We start from the raw sequence: 14,809 nt of genomic DNA on the forward strand, positions 1-14,809 counted from the left end.
TCGCTAGTAGGTGTTCCTACTTGACTGATAGTGATTGTGGGACTCTGGTGCCGCAGGCTCCTCTTTCATCTTCTGACTACCAGATGGGAACATTATCTGCATGATGCCTACTCTTCCGTTTGATTTTTCACTGAGATCTTGGTTAAAGGGATGAGGCCCCCTTTAGGGGTTCTTAGCCAAGCTTTAGTTTTCAGGAAGTTTATTTCTTCTTGCTGTTGACTACTCTAATCCGCCACCCTTAGGGGTTCGAAACAATTGCCTTGTCTATCCTGTAGAACCACTTCTGTACTCAACTACAATATCCAAGTGTATCATGCAGCGGAACATGTGAGCTTCGTTGTCTACACTCCCACTGGTAGTCGCCATGTGTGTTGCTGCCTGTCTGCATCAAGTTGAACTCTGCACAACATTGTTGCATTGCAACTCATGGTCTTTCGTGTTGCCTCAAATCTGTCTTTGAAAGTGAAAGACATCTGGTGCCTACGACACTGCAAATCGCTGTCAGGGTGAGCACCTCCTTGAAACTGCAAGAACATAACCTTCTCATCACAACTATGGTCAAGATAGTTATTCTTTAAGAATGGCAAATTCTTCTCAAATGTTGGGCTGAGAGGTGTTTGGAGCTGTGCTTGTTAGGGAAGCTTCATAAACAGTCCATTGTCCATGGAAGGGACGGACATGGGAAAGGAAAACTGGAATAGACTCATATCAGCAGTGAGCGCAGCCATCGCAGCAGGGTCATGCTCGATCTGGTTTCTCAGCGACGGGTCGATCTTCTCCAAGCGCCGTTTTAGCCTCTTGGCCTCCCTCTCACGGATTAGTCTTGCCTGCCTCTTCTCGGGCGTCTCGTTGGCCCGCTTGAGTCGCATGGCCTCCCGGTCTCGCTGCAGACGACGTGCCCGCTGTTCGTCCGTCTCCTGCATCCTTTGCAAACGCTTTGCCTCACGGTCTCGTAAGCGGCGCATCTCCCGCTCCTCTGGTGACTCACATGCGCGCTTGGTCTTCTTGGCCGTTCGTTCCCGTTCAAGCCGCTGAATCCGCACCTCTACGGGTTCGTTCTTCCTACGGATCGCCCATTTCCGCATGGATGGCGACTGGGCATCCACAAGCTGCTGGTAGGCTATGCAGCTGTTGCAGACCAACAAAACTCCAGCTGGGTACACGGGCATAGGGTTCATAAGGTCTGGAAGAGGCGGAAGTCCTGTGCTGGAAGGACTGAGGCTATCAGAAATTGAGGGAAGAGGAGGTGCAGAAGGTAGAAGACCATCTGGCAATGAGGTCAGTCCAGGACCAGGATTTGTGTTTGGGTTAGTCATGGTGCTTCTGGGTAAAGAGTTGGACATGGCACAGGCCTCACCCTCACTGTTGATCTCTATACTGCTTGTGTCGAGGAACTCCTTCAGCTTTTCCCTACAATTTCAGACCAGGGAACGGTTAGAAACAACAATGAAGCACAGCATCCTAGTAATCATGTCTTGAGTAAAGAACTGACCTGTTGAAGTTGTTGGTGTCTGTGAAGCGAGCCCCACATACGGCACAGTTGGACAGTCGGTCCTCTGAATGGATGAGAAGATGGCGACCAAGAGAGCCTGGAGAACTGAGAGCTCTTCCACAAACAGGACAGATATAACTCTTACTGCCACCCACAGCTGTGTGCTGATCCAAGTAAATAAGGTACAAAGAGATTTCATACATTAATTCTTCTCAAATAAAGAGACTTAAAGGAACAGTCCAAAAATTAAAATGGTCATTATTCACTTTTGTTGTTCCAACTCCATATGACTTTCTATCTTCCAGACGATTTTAAATAATGTACTGGTCATTGTTTCCAAGCAATTATAATAGGGAGGAACTAGAGCTTTCAATCTTCAAAAAGGGTGAAAAGTAAACACATCATTTGATAAGTCTCCATTCATTATAAATGGTTTGAAAAGAGCAATTAGTACATCATTCATAATTTCCATGCATGGAAGAAAGAAAGTATTACAGGTCTGGAACGGCATACGATTGAGTGAATGACAAAAGAATTTTCATCTGAACTTGGAATATATTAAGCAACTTTTGCATAGATTTTTGCCCGGTTTCCAGTATGGAGAAGCCAAAAATCAGAGCAAGTCCGCAGACATATTTCACAGAAATGATCAACATGGACTGCAATTTTTCGCTTCATATTTGGATTCCATCGAGTCCGAGGATATAAAACATGTTATGAGCCGATTTTAGTACACATACAGTTTTCATGTGTCACTGCTGCTTGAGTTTGTTGCGTTCAGAATGACTTTAAAGTCTGTTATTGTGTGATCTCCAGTTGTTTAGTGTATGATGCCTAGCCTTTGTCTATTACAATTTACAAAGCCAGCAACTATATGTCGCCTATTGTTTTAGTCATATTGTGTATTCAAACCTTTAGGTGTGCTTCACAATCTGCACATAATTGACAAGCTCTGAATGTAGTTTGAGTGATTTGATCACAAAACGTTTTTGGACTCCAGTACACATGTATTTACCAATGTCCACTTGTGATTGGATCACCCAAGATAGATCTTAATACCAGGTGTAAAAAGCGTCTAAGGCCTTGTTTACACTTGGTATTAAGATGCGTTTTGGTCGATCGGATCACAAGTGGACAATGGACACGCATACCCGTTTACACCTGGCGTTTTAATCCGTCTCTTCTGTCCACTTTCGACCACTTCTGACCAGATTACCCACCCGTGGTGCTGATAACCTCAAGAGAAGGATTAATGGGCGGATCTCTCTGTCAGTATCAAAACACGAGCGTGAGGGCTAAAGTTATCGCAAATATTAAATATTGCTAAATATTCAAATATTACTGCTGTTGTTTATTTTTCATGTAAATAATAATACTTCTGATTCGGCCCGTCAAAGTTTAAATCCCATCTGATAAGTGCGCGTCCTTGTACGTCTCGCAATAATTACACGTGTATTAGGTCAGTAGGCGGTCTTTTGTGGCTGCTCGAATGCATTCGACCACATCAGCGTCTACACCATGAAAGCAATCCGGTCGAATGCGTTTAGACTACCTCTGGAAGTGGTCGAAAGTGGACAAGCTCAAAACGTTTCACTCCCCGTTTACACCTGTGTTTAGCGTTGCCTACTTGTGATCCGATCGACCAAAATGCATCTTGATACCAAGTGTAAACAGGGCCTTAAAGATACAATAGGCTTAGGTAGTGGTGTCCTCACCTGGTAGACGTGTGCGATGAGCTGATCTGGGCTGCTGAACTCCAGGGAACAAAGAGGACATGCAAAACTGCCCCCTTGGTCTATCCCCTCCTCATTCTCCTAACAGACATAATGCACCAGCAAACAGTTAAAACGATGAGTAACAAGGCTTATAGTCTGAAATGTAGTGTAATATATTTTTGTATATAGTATGATTGCACACAAGTGACTATTCCCCGAAACTGCTAATGACTGTAGCTGTGGATGACTGATGCGGCACTGGTGTGGTATGGCAGACAAATGAATGCATAAGCCCTCGTGACTCATTCCAACTGTCGTGTCAACTGGGTTGCTATAGAACCATGAGTCACCCCACAAAAATATCTATCAACCCTTAAAGATGCCAGCAATCGTTGAGGTGGGATGACACAGAATTTTGTCATGCTTTTCACCTTAAAATTGTATTAAGTCACACAGACTTGTAAATAAAAGGACAATCATGTACAGTGGCATTTAAAAATTCCACGTGCTAAATTCATTCAATAATCAATTCAGAATGGAAGTGTGCTACAAACAATTAATCTATGGAGTAGCTCAAAGATGAGAGCTTCTTCCAAGCTCTCATCTCAATCCAGGGACCCACTTTATATTAAGTGGCCTTAAATACTAGGCCTATGTACTTTGTACATTGTACTTATTGTGTTCATATTGTATTGCAAAATACTTTTGCTGCTATTGAGGTGGGAATATGGGTAAGGTTAGGGACAGGTTTGGTGGTATGGGTATGTTTAAGGGTGGGTTAGGGAGTAAGGGATGGGTCAACGGTGTAATTATAAATGTAATTACAGAAATTCAATACAGATGTAATTACACAGGTATTTTTTTTTTGTAAGTACAATGAAAAAACATGTATACAATAAGTGCATTGTACCAAATTATTAAATTAAATGTAAGTACATAGTAGGCCACTTAATATAAAAAAAATTATTTGTACTTTACTATATTAATATTTTATGCTTTGACAAAATCACATGAAACGCATGCAAATCTGGTAAAAAAAAATCCCCAAAAATATTGTGAAAAACGTGTCCACACAATACTGAAATACACACATTTTTCAATCTGTTTGTGAATGATTAAAATTAAAGAACTGGTCAAGGCTGTTTTTTTTTTTTTGCAAATTATTTTACAGTAAAAAAACTGAGTTGTCTGAACATTGTCTGTGACAATGTTGTCATGCAAATCATGATAACAGAAGAATGCAAGATAATCATACAACCAACTACTTCTTTCATTAAACCTCCATCACTCACCTCCTTGACGTCATCGTGTAGTATGGGGCAGTGGCTGCTCTTATTACTCGTCATGCTGTCATCAGCAGAGGCATTTGAGGAGTCGTCTTTATCAAAATCACTATCACCGTCGTCTGGTAGCATAGGGGAAAAAAGTTAGTTCATAATGTTATCAATGGCTCAAGCACAGGTCACCTTGCTTTTATGTCTCAACACTGCAATCACAAAACAATCACAGCTATCTTCCTTTTTTTAATATTTTATGTGCAGTAAGCAAATATATAAATAATTTCACAGACAGGCACGCAGTCGTGAGTTGTGTGTCTCACCACTTGTGCTGTCTTGCTCTTCAGGTTCCTGTGAGTTGTTGCTATGGCATTCCCCGTCCTCAATGAAGTCATCTCTAGCATCCATCTCAAAAGTGTGCTGCGGGCCGGACAACCCAGTCGTGTGAAAAGGCCCTGTGAGTGAAACGACATGGTCACTGAGAATGCCACTGTTTCAAACTAGTTTTTAAGGGCTTTCCTGCTTTGGTTGCTAGAGCATTGCTATGTGATTTCTAGGGTATTTTGAGAGTTTTCGTGCATTTCTGGGTGATTGCTAGGTTGTTGCATTCAGGCCCAACTCGGGTCGCTTCTTAAATTTAAGACTTTGTTGTTTTGTCACCAAATATATATACGATTTGAGGCATCATTCACAACTGTTATTACTTTCTGCTTTTTCAACCAAAAATTAAAATTTTCATGTTGTTCTAAAACTGTGGAACACAAAAGACATTCAGGAGAATGAATCTGTATTTTTTTGCCCACACATTAAAATTCAGAGGGGGTCCAGTGTTGTTTAGACCCCAATGTTCTTCAAAATATCCCATTTTTTGTGGCTTGCATGAGTGATCATGCAAACACCCATTCATATTGTAAAATATTATTTAGGCCAAAAGGTGGCTACAAGAAATACCTGTATTCTCACAACAAATAATGTCACAGGCATCTACAGGTGCTGGTCATATAATTAGAATATCATCAAAAAGTTGATTTATTTCACTAATTCCATTCAAAAAGTGAAACTTGTATATTATATTCATTCATTACACACAGACTGATATATTTCAAATGTTTATTTCTTTTCATTTTGATGATTAGAGCTTACAGCTCATGAAAGTAAAAAATCAGTATCTCAAAATATTAGAATATTACTTAAGACCAATACAAAGAAAGGATTTTTAGAAATCTTGGCCAACTGAAAAGTATGAAAATGAAAAGTATGAGCATGTACAGCACTCAATACTTAGTTGGGGCTCCTTTGCCTGAATTACTGCAGCAATGCGGCGTGGCATGGAGTCGATCAGTCTGTGGCACTGCTCAGGTGTTATGAGAGCCCAGGTTGCTCTGATAGTGGCCTTCAGCTCATCTGCATTGTTGGGTCTGGTGTCTCATCTTCCTCTTGACAATACCCCATAGATTCTCTATGGGGTTCAGGTCAGGCGAGTTTGCTGGCCAATCAAGCACAGTAACACTATGGTCATTGAACCAGCTTTTGGTACCTTTGGCAGTGTGGGCAGGTGCCAAGTCCTGCTGGAAAATGAAATCAGCATCTCCATAAAGCTTGTCAACAGAAGGAAGCATGAAGTGCTCTAAAATTTCCTGGTAGATGGCTGCGTTGACTGTGGACATCAGAAAACACAGTGGACCAACACCAGCAGATGACATGGCAGCCCAAATCATCACTGACTGTGGAAACTTCACACTGGACTTCAAGCAACATGGATTCTGTGCCTCCACTCTTCCTTCAGACTCTGGGACCTTGATTTCCAAATGAAATGTAAAATTTACTTTCATCTGAAAAGAGGACTTTGGACCACTGAGCAACAGTCCAGTTCTTTTTCTCCACAGCCCAGTTAAGATGCTTCTGGCGTTGTCTCTGGTTCAGAAGTGGCTTGGTAGCCCTTTTCCTGAAGGCGTCTGAGCGTGGTGACTCTTGATGCACTGACTCCAGCTTCAGTTCTCTCCTTGTGAAGCTCTCCCAAGTGTTTGAATCGGCTTTGCTTGACTGTATTCTCAAGCTTGCGGTCATCCCTGTTGCTTGTGCACCTTTTCCTACCCAACTTCTTCCTTCCAGTCAACTTTGCATTTAATATGCTTTGATACAGCACTCTGTAAACAGCCACACCTTTCAGTAATGACCTTCTGTGACTTACCCTCTTTGTGGAGGGTGTCAATGTTCGTCTTCTGGATCATTGCCAAGTCAGCAGTCTTCCCCATTATTGTGGTTTCAAAGAACAAGAGATACCCAGAATTTATACTGTAGGGATGGTCATTTATTCAAACTCAAATGTAAATATTCTAATATTTTGAGATACTGATTTTTGACTTTCATGAGCTGTAAGCTCTAATCATCAAAATAAAAAGAAATAAACATTTGAAATATATCAGTCTGTGTGTAATGAATGAATATAATATACAAGTTTTACTTTTTGAATGGAATTAGTGAAATAAATCAACTTTTTGATGATATTCTAATTATATGACCAGCATCTGTAGTGTAAATCTGAACTGTGGTTGTTTATGAAGAAGAAAAAATAGTAACACTTTCTATGAAGGCTGTATTTCTAATGCATTATAAGGGTATTCTTAAGGCATTATAATGCATTCGTACTGCCTTATGTATGATCTCATAAACAGTTATAACACATAATTCTTAATTATTTTTGGTTATAATAATTAAGAGTATGATGACTTATAATGAACACGTTATATCCACTTAAGTAATGTATTATAAGTCTCACATAGAAAGTCTTGTAAACATCCAAAGGCTTTATAATGTGGTCATAATATGTATAAGCGGTATTTGTCTGCAATAAATAAATAGAAATGGAATCTTCTTTAAACAGCCATGAATGGGTTATATGACAAATTTGCTTTAAACATTTTTATTATAATGGCACGAAAACCACATAACTTTCTTTCAGATGTAAATGAGTTATCAGTGAGTTTAAATTAATGCACGTAATTGCAAGTATTGCTGTTTATATAATAATAAATTAAACTTAAGTTTTAAGATTAAGTTCAATGTCCTGTTATCTATTATTCAGTCACTTTTCCCATTGTTTTTGCTGTATTGAGATATTTTAAGATATCGCATCAAAGTCATAATTTTGGTATCGTGACAACACTAATGTTACTATTATTCATGAAATGACATATTATTGGGATCTTTGGGACAGATCTTACAATAAGGTTCCATTTGTAACCATTATTTAACTGCATCGGTTAATATGAACCAACAATGAAAATAGCTTTAAGATTTACCAATACATTATTAAAATCAAAAGTTGTATCTGTTAATATTATTTAATGGATCTGAGCAGACATAAACTAACAACAAACAGTTGCACATTTAACTAGCAAATAACTAAGTCTAATAAACATTGTAACAAGTGTTTTGCTCACTGTTAGTCAATGCATTAACTAATGTTTAACTAATGGGACCTTACAAGTGTTACCGTTTTTTTTTTTTTTTTATGTGTATATAAGGCATTATATGCAAGCGTTATAATGAATACCTTTTATAATGCATTATCAATACAGGCTTCATAGGAAAGTGTCTCCTAGATGTACATCAAAAAGTCTGAATCTGAATAATTCTCACTTAAATTTTGAATTTCAAAGAAAAGACGGACCGCATCAACAAGAGGCCAGAGCTGCGGTGGTGTTGTGTGATCAGAACAATAGCTGATGCTGCATTAACACATTACAAACACGCACACTCCACCTCACGCTCACCAACCCCCACGTTACACGCTCAACTCAACATACACTGCAGTCCCAGAGGAAACAGCCTGCATCTCCTGAGCGCCGAGTCCATGCCTCTAATGTGAGAATCATCTCCTCCAGAAGCACTCCATACGCCCACACGGAGATGCTTTTCCCTCTGCATGCATCCCATTATTACTCCATCGCTGCCATCCACCAAACACCTTCTGCGAAGCTGCTTTAATCAGTAACATGAACGACAACCAGCATACGAATAAAACCAGGTTTTATGTTTTCAAGTGCCAGTGCAACTCGATACAGTGTTCTGGAAGGTTGATGAGGTGTTGCTATTTTTTGACCTGTTTTATCATTCGGCAGGCAAAATTGAGGAGTCTGATCTCTCATAAATGTAACACCTAATTTGGCATATATTGACCTTCTGATAATACTGTTTCCAGGTCCAAATCTCTACTCCATTTCAAAAGCCGTTTAATATAAACGGTAGAGATTTGGACCTGGAAACAGTATTATCAGAAGGTCAATATATGCCAAATTAGGCATATATTTAGGCACAAATTGGGCATAAATTTGCAGCTTTTATACCTGCAAGCTAAACTTCTCAAAAACTCAATATTTGAATTTTTCAGAAAAGATTAATCACTCTGGCCAATTTTGATATGGAGATCAAGGTGAGAATCATGATTTATGGGTATTACTACAGCACATAGTGAGTGTGCATTAGTACTGGTTTCATTAAGATACAACTTGACATTGATTTTCTAAACCAATATTTGCCGACACCTCGAAACTTGCTGCAATATGATTACATTTTGATAACATTGAGGAGTCTGCGACTGATATATCGATATTATCTACCTATTTTACGCAACTCACAAATGCAACCAAAATATAACATGGACATTTAATTGAACTCCTGTATCTAACTGGGACATCAACAACAAAAAAATCAATCCACACAAGATCATCAATCGTCTGATGACAGCTCTTCACTGGCTTGAACAATGACAAGTCTTTCAGTCTTCTATGCTCTTGTATCCCTAGGACACAGACAACAAAACAAGGTACTCGTTGTTCAAAAAATACATTTATAAAGAACAAGATTTTTTTTTTTATGCATTGCATAATCATTTGATCAATGCATCTTTTTTCTTTTTTTTTTTTCTTCTTTCTAAAATCCAGTTGGGGGACAGTTGACCCAAAAATGAATGACGTCATGTACTCAGCACCCTCATGTGCTGAGTACATGAGGGTCCAAACCTCTGTGACTTTCTGATAAACACAAACAAAAGATATTTTGAAGAATGTTGTTGACCAAACAATTCTAATGACCATTAATTTCCATTGTAAACTCCTAAAAATAAAGGTTATTTTTTTGCCATCGATGGTTCCATGAAGAACCTTTAACATCCATGCACTCTTAAATATAAGGCTTCCAAAGGATGTTTTTGCAGCAATGCCATATAGAAGAACCATTTTGGGTTCCACAAAGAACGTTTCAGTGAACAGTTCTTAGAAGAACCATGATTTTCTTTCTTTTTAATAATCTAAAGAACCTTTTTTGCGTGTCACTCGTATAGTTTTGAATAGGGAAAAATGCAGTGCTCAATAAGCTCCGCCTTCTGAGCCAAAGAGCCAATCGCTTACTGGTAAAGTCAGCACATCACTGCATCCGCTGTTAGAAGTCCCGGTCGCTATAGAAACAATCGGCCTTCTGAGACGTGCGCCTAGGACTGCGCATGCACACTGGCGGGTCTAGCCTGAGAAATACGCTTTTTTTAAACACTATTTGTGACCTTGGACCACAAAACCAGTCTTAAGTCGCTGGGGTATGTTTGTAGCAATAGCCAAAAATACATTGTATGGGTCAAAATGATCGATTTTTCTTTTATGCCAAAAATCATTAGGATATTAAGTAAAGATCATGTTTCATGAAAGATATTTTGAAAATTTCTTACCGTAAATGTATCAAAACTTAATTTTTGATCAGTAATATGTATTGCTAAGAACTTCATTTGGACAACTTTAAAGGCGATTTTCTGAATATTTTGATTTTTTTTGCACCCTCAGATATTCAAATAGTTGTATCTCGTCCTATCATAACAAACCATACATCAATGGAAAGCTTATTTATTCAGCTTTCAGGTGATGTATAAATCTCAATTTCTAAAAATTGACACTTAAGACTGGTTTTGTCGTACAGGGTCACATTTGAGCAAAATAAATGACATTTATGATACAGTCGTTGTCAGATTTCATTGGTGATTTCAAATATGAAATTTAATCGTAAGCTTGGCGATTTAGTTTTGGAGAATTTTATGTTTCCCCATTCAAAGAGATAGGAGGTGCACTTGCATGCTCAAGAGGTGTTTCAAAGATGGCCGCCGAGTGACATGACTTGCCTTAAAGGGACTTGGGATATGTATGGGTAGATTCCCCATTCGACCGCTCCAAGCACATAGACGCATAAATAATAGGGAATCATATCTATGGTTGTTTCCGCATGAATGGTCATGTGACGTGCGTTTTCGGGTGTGTAGCGCAGACAGAGATTGTTTCTGAAACGCAAGTGTAGTGGAATCTTTCCATTCCACAAAAGGTTCTTTAGAACCAAAAGTAGTTATTTTATGGCATCGCTGTGAAAACTCTGTTGGAACCGTTGTTTAAGTGTGTATGTACAAAAAAAAAAAAAATCTTGAGATCTTGCTAAAAAGAAGAAAGAATGCAACAACATGAAGGTGAGTAAACAATGACCAAATCTTCATTTTTGGATGAACTATCCCATATAACTCTATTAATGAGCAATAGTGATGTTTGCCTCTGATCAAGGCAGCTGATAAACTATGAGACCAAGTTCAAAGTGGACTAGAATCTGATTTTATCATTAATTGTGTAGAACTTCAGCAAGCTTTAGTCTGCATTTGAGCTCAGACCGTTTCAGGAATGCCTCCACCACATGTTGTTTCCCAATCTGAAAAACAAGACCCGACGGATGTAATATTTCACATCCACTACTAATCACCAAAGGTTGTTAAGAGTTTGCACCCCATACTTTCCCAGCATCCTCAGGATGGTTTCAAAGGGTGTTTGAGAGCATCTACAAGAACAGAAGACTTGCATGAGGGATATCAGCGTTTAACTATTAACGGACACAACAGAGCGGCTCCACGGCAGTCAGCCCGTGATTGATGTAAGTGCGTTTCCCATCCCCCACCGCCAGTTCTGTCTGTACATCTGTCTCTCCACCCTCCCTCCGTCTTCTCCTCGCTCCCCCCTCTGTGTGCCACTGTGATGTTATCTCAGAGTCTGTGTGTCTGTAGGCAGGAGGTGACGCAGTGTCTGTCTGAATCCAGACAAAGAGACAAACTCATCAGCCAACAGACACGAGAGAAAGGCTGAAGTCATTGGAGGGGGGTGGGAACAAAACAGACAAAAAGAGACAAAACTTAACTCTGGTGCCAAACAATGAGAGCACTCCTGAATTCAAACCATCCCACAGCCTTTACAAAACCACCAACCCAACAGAAAACAGTACAAATCCTGACAACGGGCAGGGGACGGGGCCCTAGCATGCTGTCTGGATTGGTGGGCTGGAAGAATAGTCATAGACAGACATCAGATAAACCCAGACAAGCAATATAGGCCTCACTTTGCCTAACTGACAAAAGCCAGGCATGATAGAAGAACAAGATCAGTCATACACGTTCCCATGGAGTAACATTTCCCATAGTGCACCCCACTGTGTCTGCTACAGTCCCTATTTAATGATAGCTTAAGAATAGATTGAGTAACCGTTTAGTGCTGTCAAACGATTAATCGCATCCAAAATAAAAGTTTTTGTTCACACAATATGTGTGTGTGTACTGTGCATATTTATTACGTATATATAAATACACACACACATACAGTATATATTTTGAAAATATACATGTATATATTTATATTCATTAATTTTATATATAAATATTTTTAATATATAAACGCAATGCTTTTTTCTTAAATACATGCACGTGTGCAAAATAAATATAAACTGTACACTCATATGTTTTGTAAACAAAAACTTTTATTTTGGAAGCAATTAATCGTTTGACGGCACTATAACATTTACAGTAATGTCTCTTTCACTTCCATCAGCTCTGAAAATCTTTTAAATCATAAATATGAGACACACAGCAGATACTGGAAACTATACAAAAAAAAAAAATGGTGTAGGATTTACTTTTAAACTATATTTGCTAGTTAATTTCACAAAATATTACAAAGAAACAGCAAGTAACTTTTTTTTCTTTTACAGTGTAGTGTGTGTGTATATGTCAAATGTTATGATCAAATGTTATATATATATATATATATATATATATATATAACTTTCTTTGGTCTTCAGTCATGTGACACCTTAATAAATGACCAGTTTTATACATCACATATTGCTATAAAACCAGCATAACCTTTCAATAACACTGTCTGCATCGTAGCCAACTCACAACCTTTCAAAACATCTCTGGAAATTGTGTAAATCAACCTAAATAAAAGATTATTGTTGACAGTCGCATTGCATTAGAGAGAATTACAAACAAATATATGCTAATAATAACACATAATTATGAAGTTACTGGGTTTGGATGAGAGCCTCAACATATTTGAAGCTGAACTGAATCATGATGTTTTGGTGATCATGACCATATGTTTAGCTGCTCTTTGGAATATTTGATGCTGATTTATCAAACGTGAAATTCAATAACATTTCTAAATAATAATGGCACGAAGGTCAACACTGTATAACTCAGACTACATTAATGTGATAGTGTTCTGTCACTCCACTGTCTCTACAATAAAATAATATTCAAAATTAAACTTAAATCAATTTCATGTCCATGCATTTATTCATCGGTAAGTAACTGTGTAATAAGCAATATAATGTAAGTCTGACAGTCAAACTAGATCTAAATTTTAGAAACTCCATAGAGGAATATTTATAATGATTTACTTTTATCTCTTACATTTAAATCTTTTATTTTGTGCATTAATACAAAAGATAGGAGTTTCCACTGATGAAATGATGAAAACAAGTCAGTGAAAAATGCGTGAAAATTAAAAAAACAAAAACAAAAAAGAAACAGAAAAGTAGGGGAAAAGCGTTTTTTTTGGCACGCACACAAAAATGGATAGATTTATAGATATTTCTATAGGCAAGCCAATTAGGAATTATTGTCTATTCTCTATAACAGAATTCAAGTTATCAAATATTATAGATGTGCACTAAAAGAATGAAAAAAAAAAAATGAAAGCACGTCCAGAAAAAGACAACAGGCTTCATGCAGGCTAGAGATGGTTTATATTTTAAAGACCATTATTTATGGCTTATTGAGAATATCACAGTGACATTATCAGAAGTAAGTGAATGTGAAGATATATTGAGCTCCTGGAGTCAAACAACAAACACTAAGGGTTCAAGTATATAATCGCGTGTATATCCTCTAGATTAGGTTTTAAACCAGCTGATCCCGTGGACATACGTGACCCTGGACCACAAAAACAGTCCAAATTTTGAAATTGAGATTTATACATCATCTGAAAAAGCTGAATAAATGGGCTTTGCATTGATGTATGGTATGTTAGGATTATAGGACAATATCTGAGGGTGCAAAAAAATCGAAATATTGAGAAAATCGCCTTTAAAGTTGTCCAAAGGAAGTTCTTAGCAATGCATATTACAATGCAAAAAATACGTTTTGATATATTTACAATAGGAAATATCTTCATGGAACATGATCTTTACTTAACATCCTAATGATTTCAAAGAAAAATCGATCATTTTGAACCATAACAATGTATTGTTGGCTATTGCTGCAAATATACCTGTGCTACTTATCACTGGTTTTGTGCTCCAGGGTCACATATTGCGATGAGAGTTTGTGGAAAGCCTGGCCTCTGGCTGTTGTCCTCGTACAGTAAAATGCGGATGTAAGACTTAACGAAAGCAAACAACTCAATGCCACACTGTATCAAGATCAGCATCACCTCCAGGAGACAAAACGCCTGTTTTTACGCGAACTAGTAAATGAAAAGTGTTTACAATACCTGGGATACCTACAATTCACTTTGAAAGGGTTGGTCTGTTTGCGTCTTGACATATTATCCCTCACTCCCGGATGAAAAAAAGTCGAATCTCTTCTTTGATCCGACTGATGTGGAGATGCTTGTGGCCAGTCCAAAGGTAAATGTACTAAAGCAGACAACAATCCCGTAAACAAAACGCAGAACTGAGCACCAGACGGCTACATTGGCCGGCGCGATTAGGTTCATTGGACTGAAAGAGAATTAAAGATGACTTTTGCGCAAACAGGCATCTTGGTCTCGGTCGGCGATGAGAGCGAGTTCATGTCGATGGAGCTCGGTTTCCACACATACGAGACCAGGGTAAGATGAGGGGAGTTGATGTGAAAGCCTGCGCCACTGTAGCCGGGCAAATGCACTGCAGAGACTCTTCACCTACATGCATTTTTTTTTTTTTTCACGCGATGAGCTGAGAAGAATGCCTAATGTTATCATATACCTCCC

The 14,809-nt window shown here is 38.4% G+C and overlaps 1 protein-coding gene across 1 annotated transcript; it reads right to left on the reverse strand.

Moving 5' to 3' along the window:
- Nucleotides 1-607: 607 nt before the first annotated feature.
- znf821 (zinc finger protein 821) lies at nucleotides 608-14,809 on the reverse strand. Its single transcript, XM_058781151.1, has 6 exons — nucleotides 14,343-14,809; nucleotides 4,808-4,939; nucleotides 4,500-4,612; nucleotides 3,208-3,306; nucleotides 1,493-1,656; nucleotides 608-1,410 (listed from the first exon to the last, which is right to left on the reverse strand). The coding sequence occupies exons 1-6, from the start codon at nucleotides 14,380-14,382 to the stop codon at nucleotides 633-635; spliced, it is 1,326 nt and encodes a 441-aa protein (XP_058637134.1). The 5' UTR covers nucleotides 14,383-14,809; the 3' UTR covers nucleotides 608-632.

This window comes from Onychostoma macrolepis, chromosome 07 (assembly GCF_012432095.1).
Source record: "Onychostoma macrolepis isolate SWU-2019 chromosome 07, ASM1243209v1, whole genome shotgun sequence".
Lineage (NCBI taxonomy): Eukaryota > Metazoa > Chordata > Actinopteri > Cypriniformes > Cyprinidae > Onychostoma > Onychostoma macrolepis.

Excerpts from the sequence above, each read along its gene's own strand:
- znf821 (XM_058781151.1), bottom strand. The coding sequence starts at position 14,382 with ATGTCAAGACGCAAACAGACCAACCCTTTCAAAGTGAATT. Across the intron at positions 4,613-4,807 it reads AGAGCAAGACAGCACAAGTG|ACGACGGTGATAGTGATTTT; the intron begins GTGAGACACACA and ends CTATGCTACCAG. Across the intron at positions 3,307-4,499 it reads TACACGATGACGTCAAGGAG|GAGAATGAGGAGGGGATAGA; the intron begins GTGAGTGATGGA and ends TATGTCTGTTAG.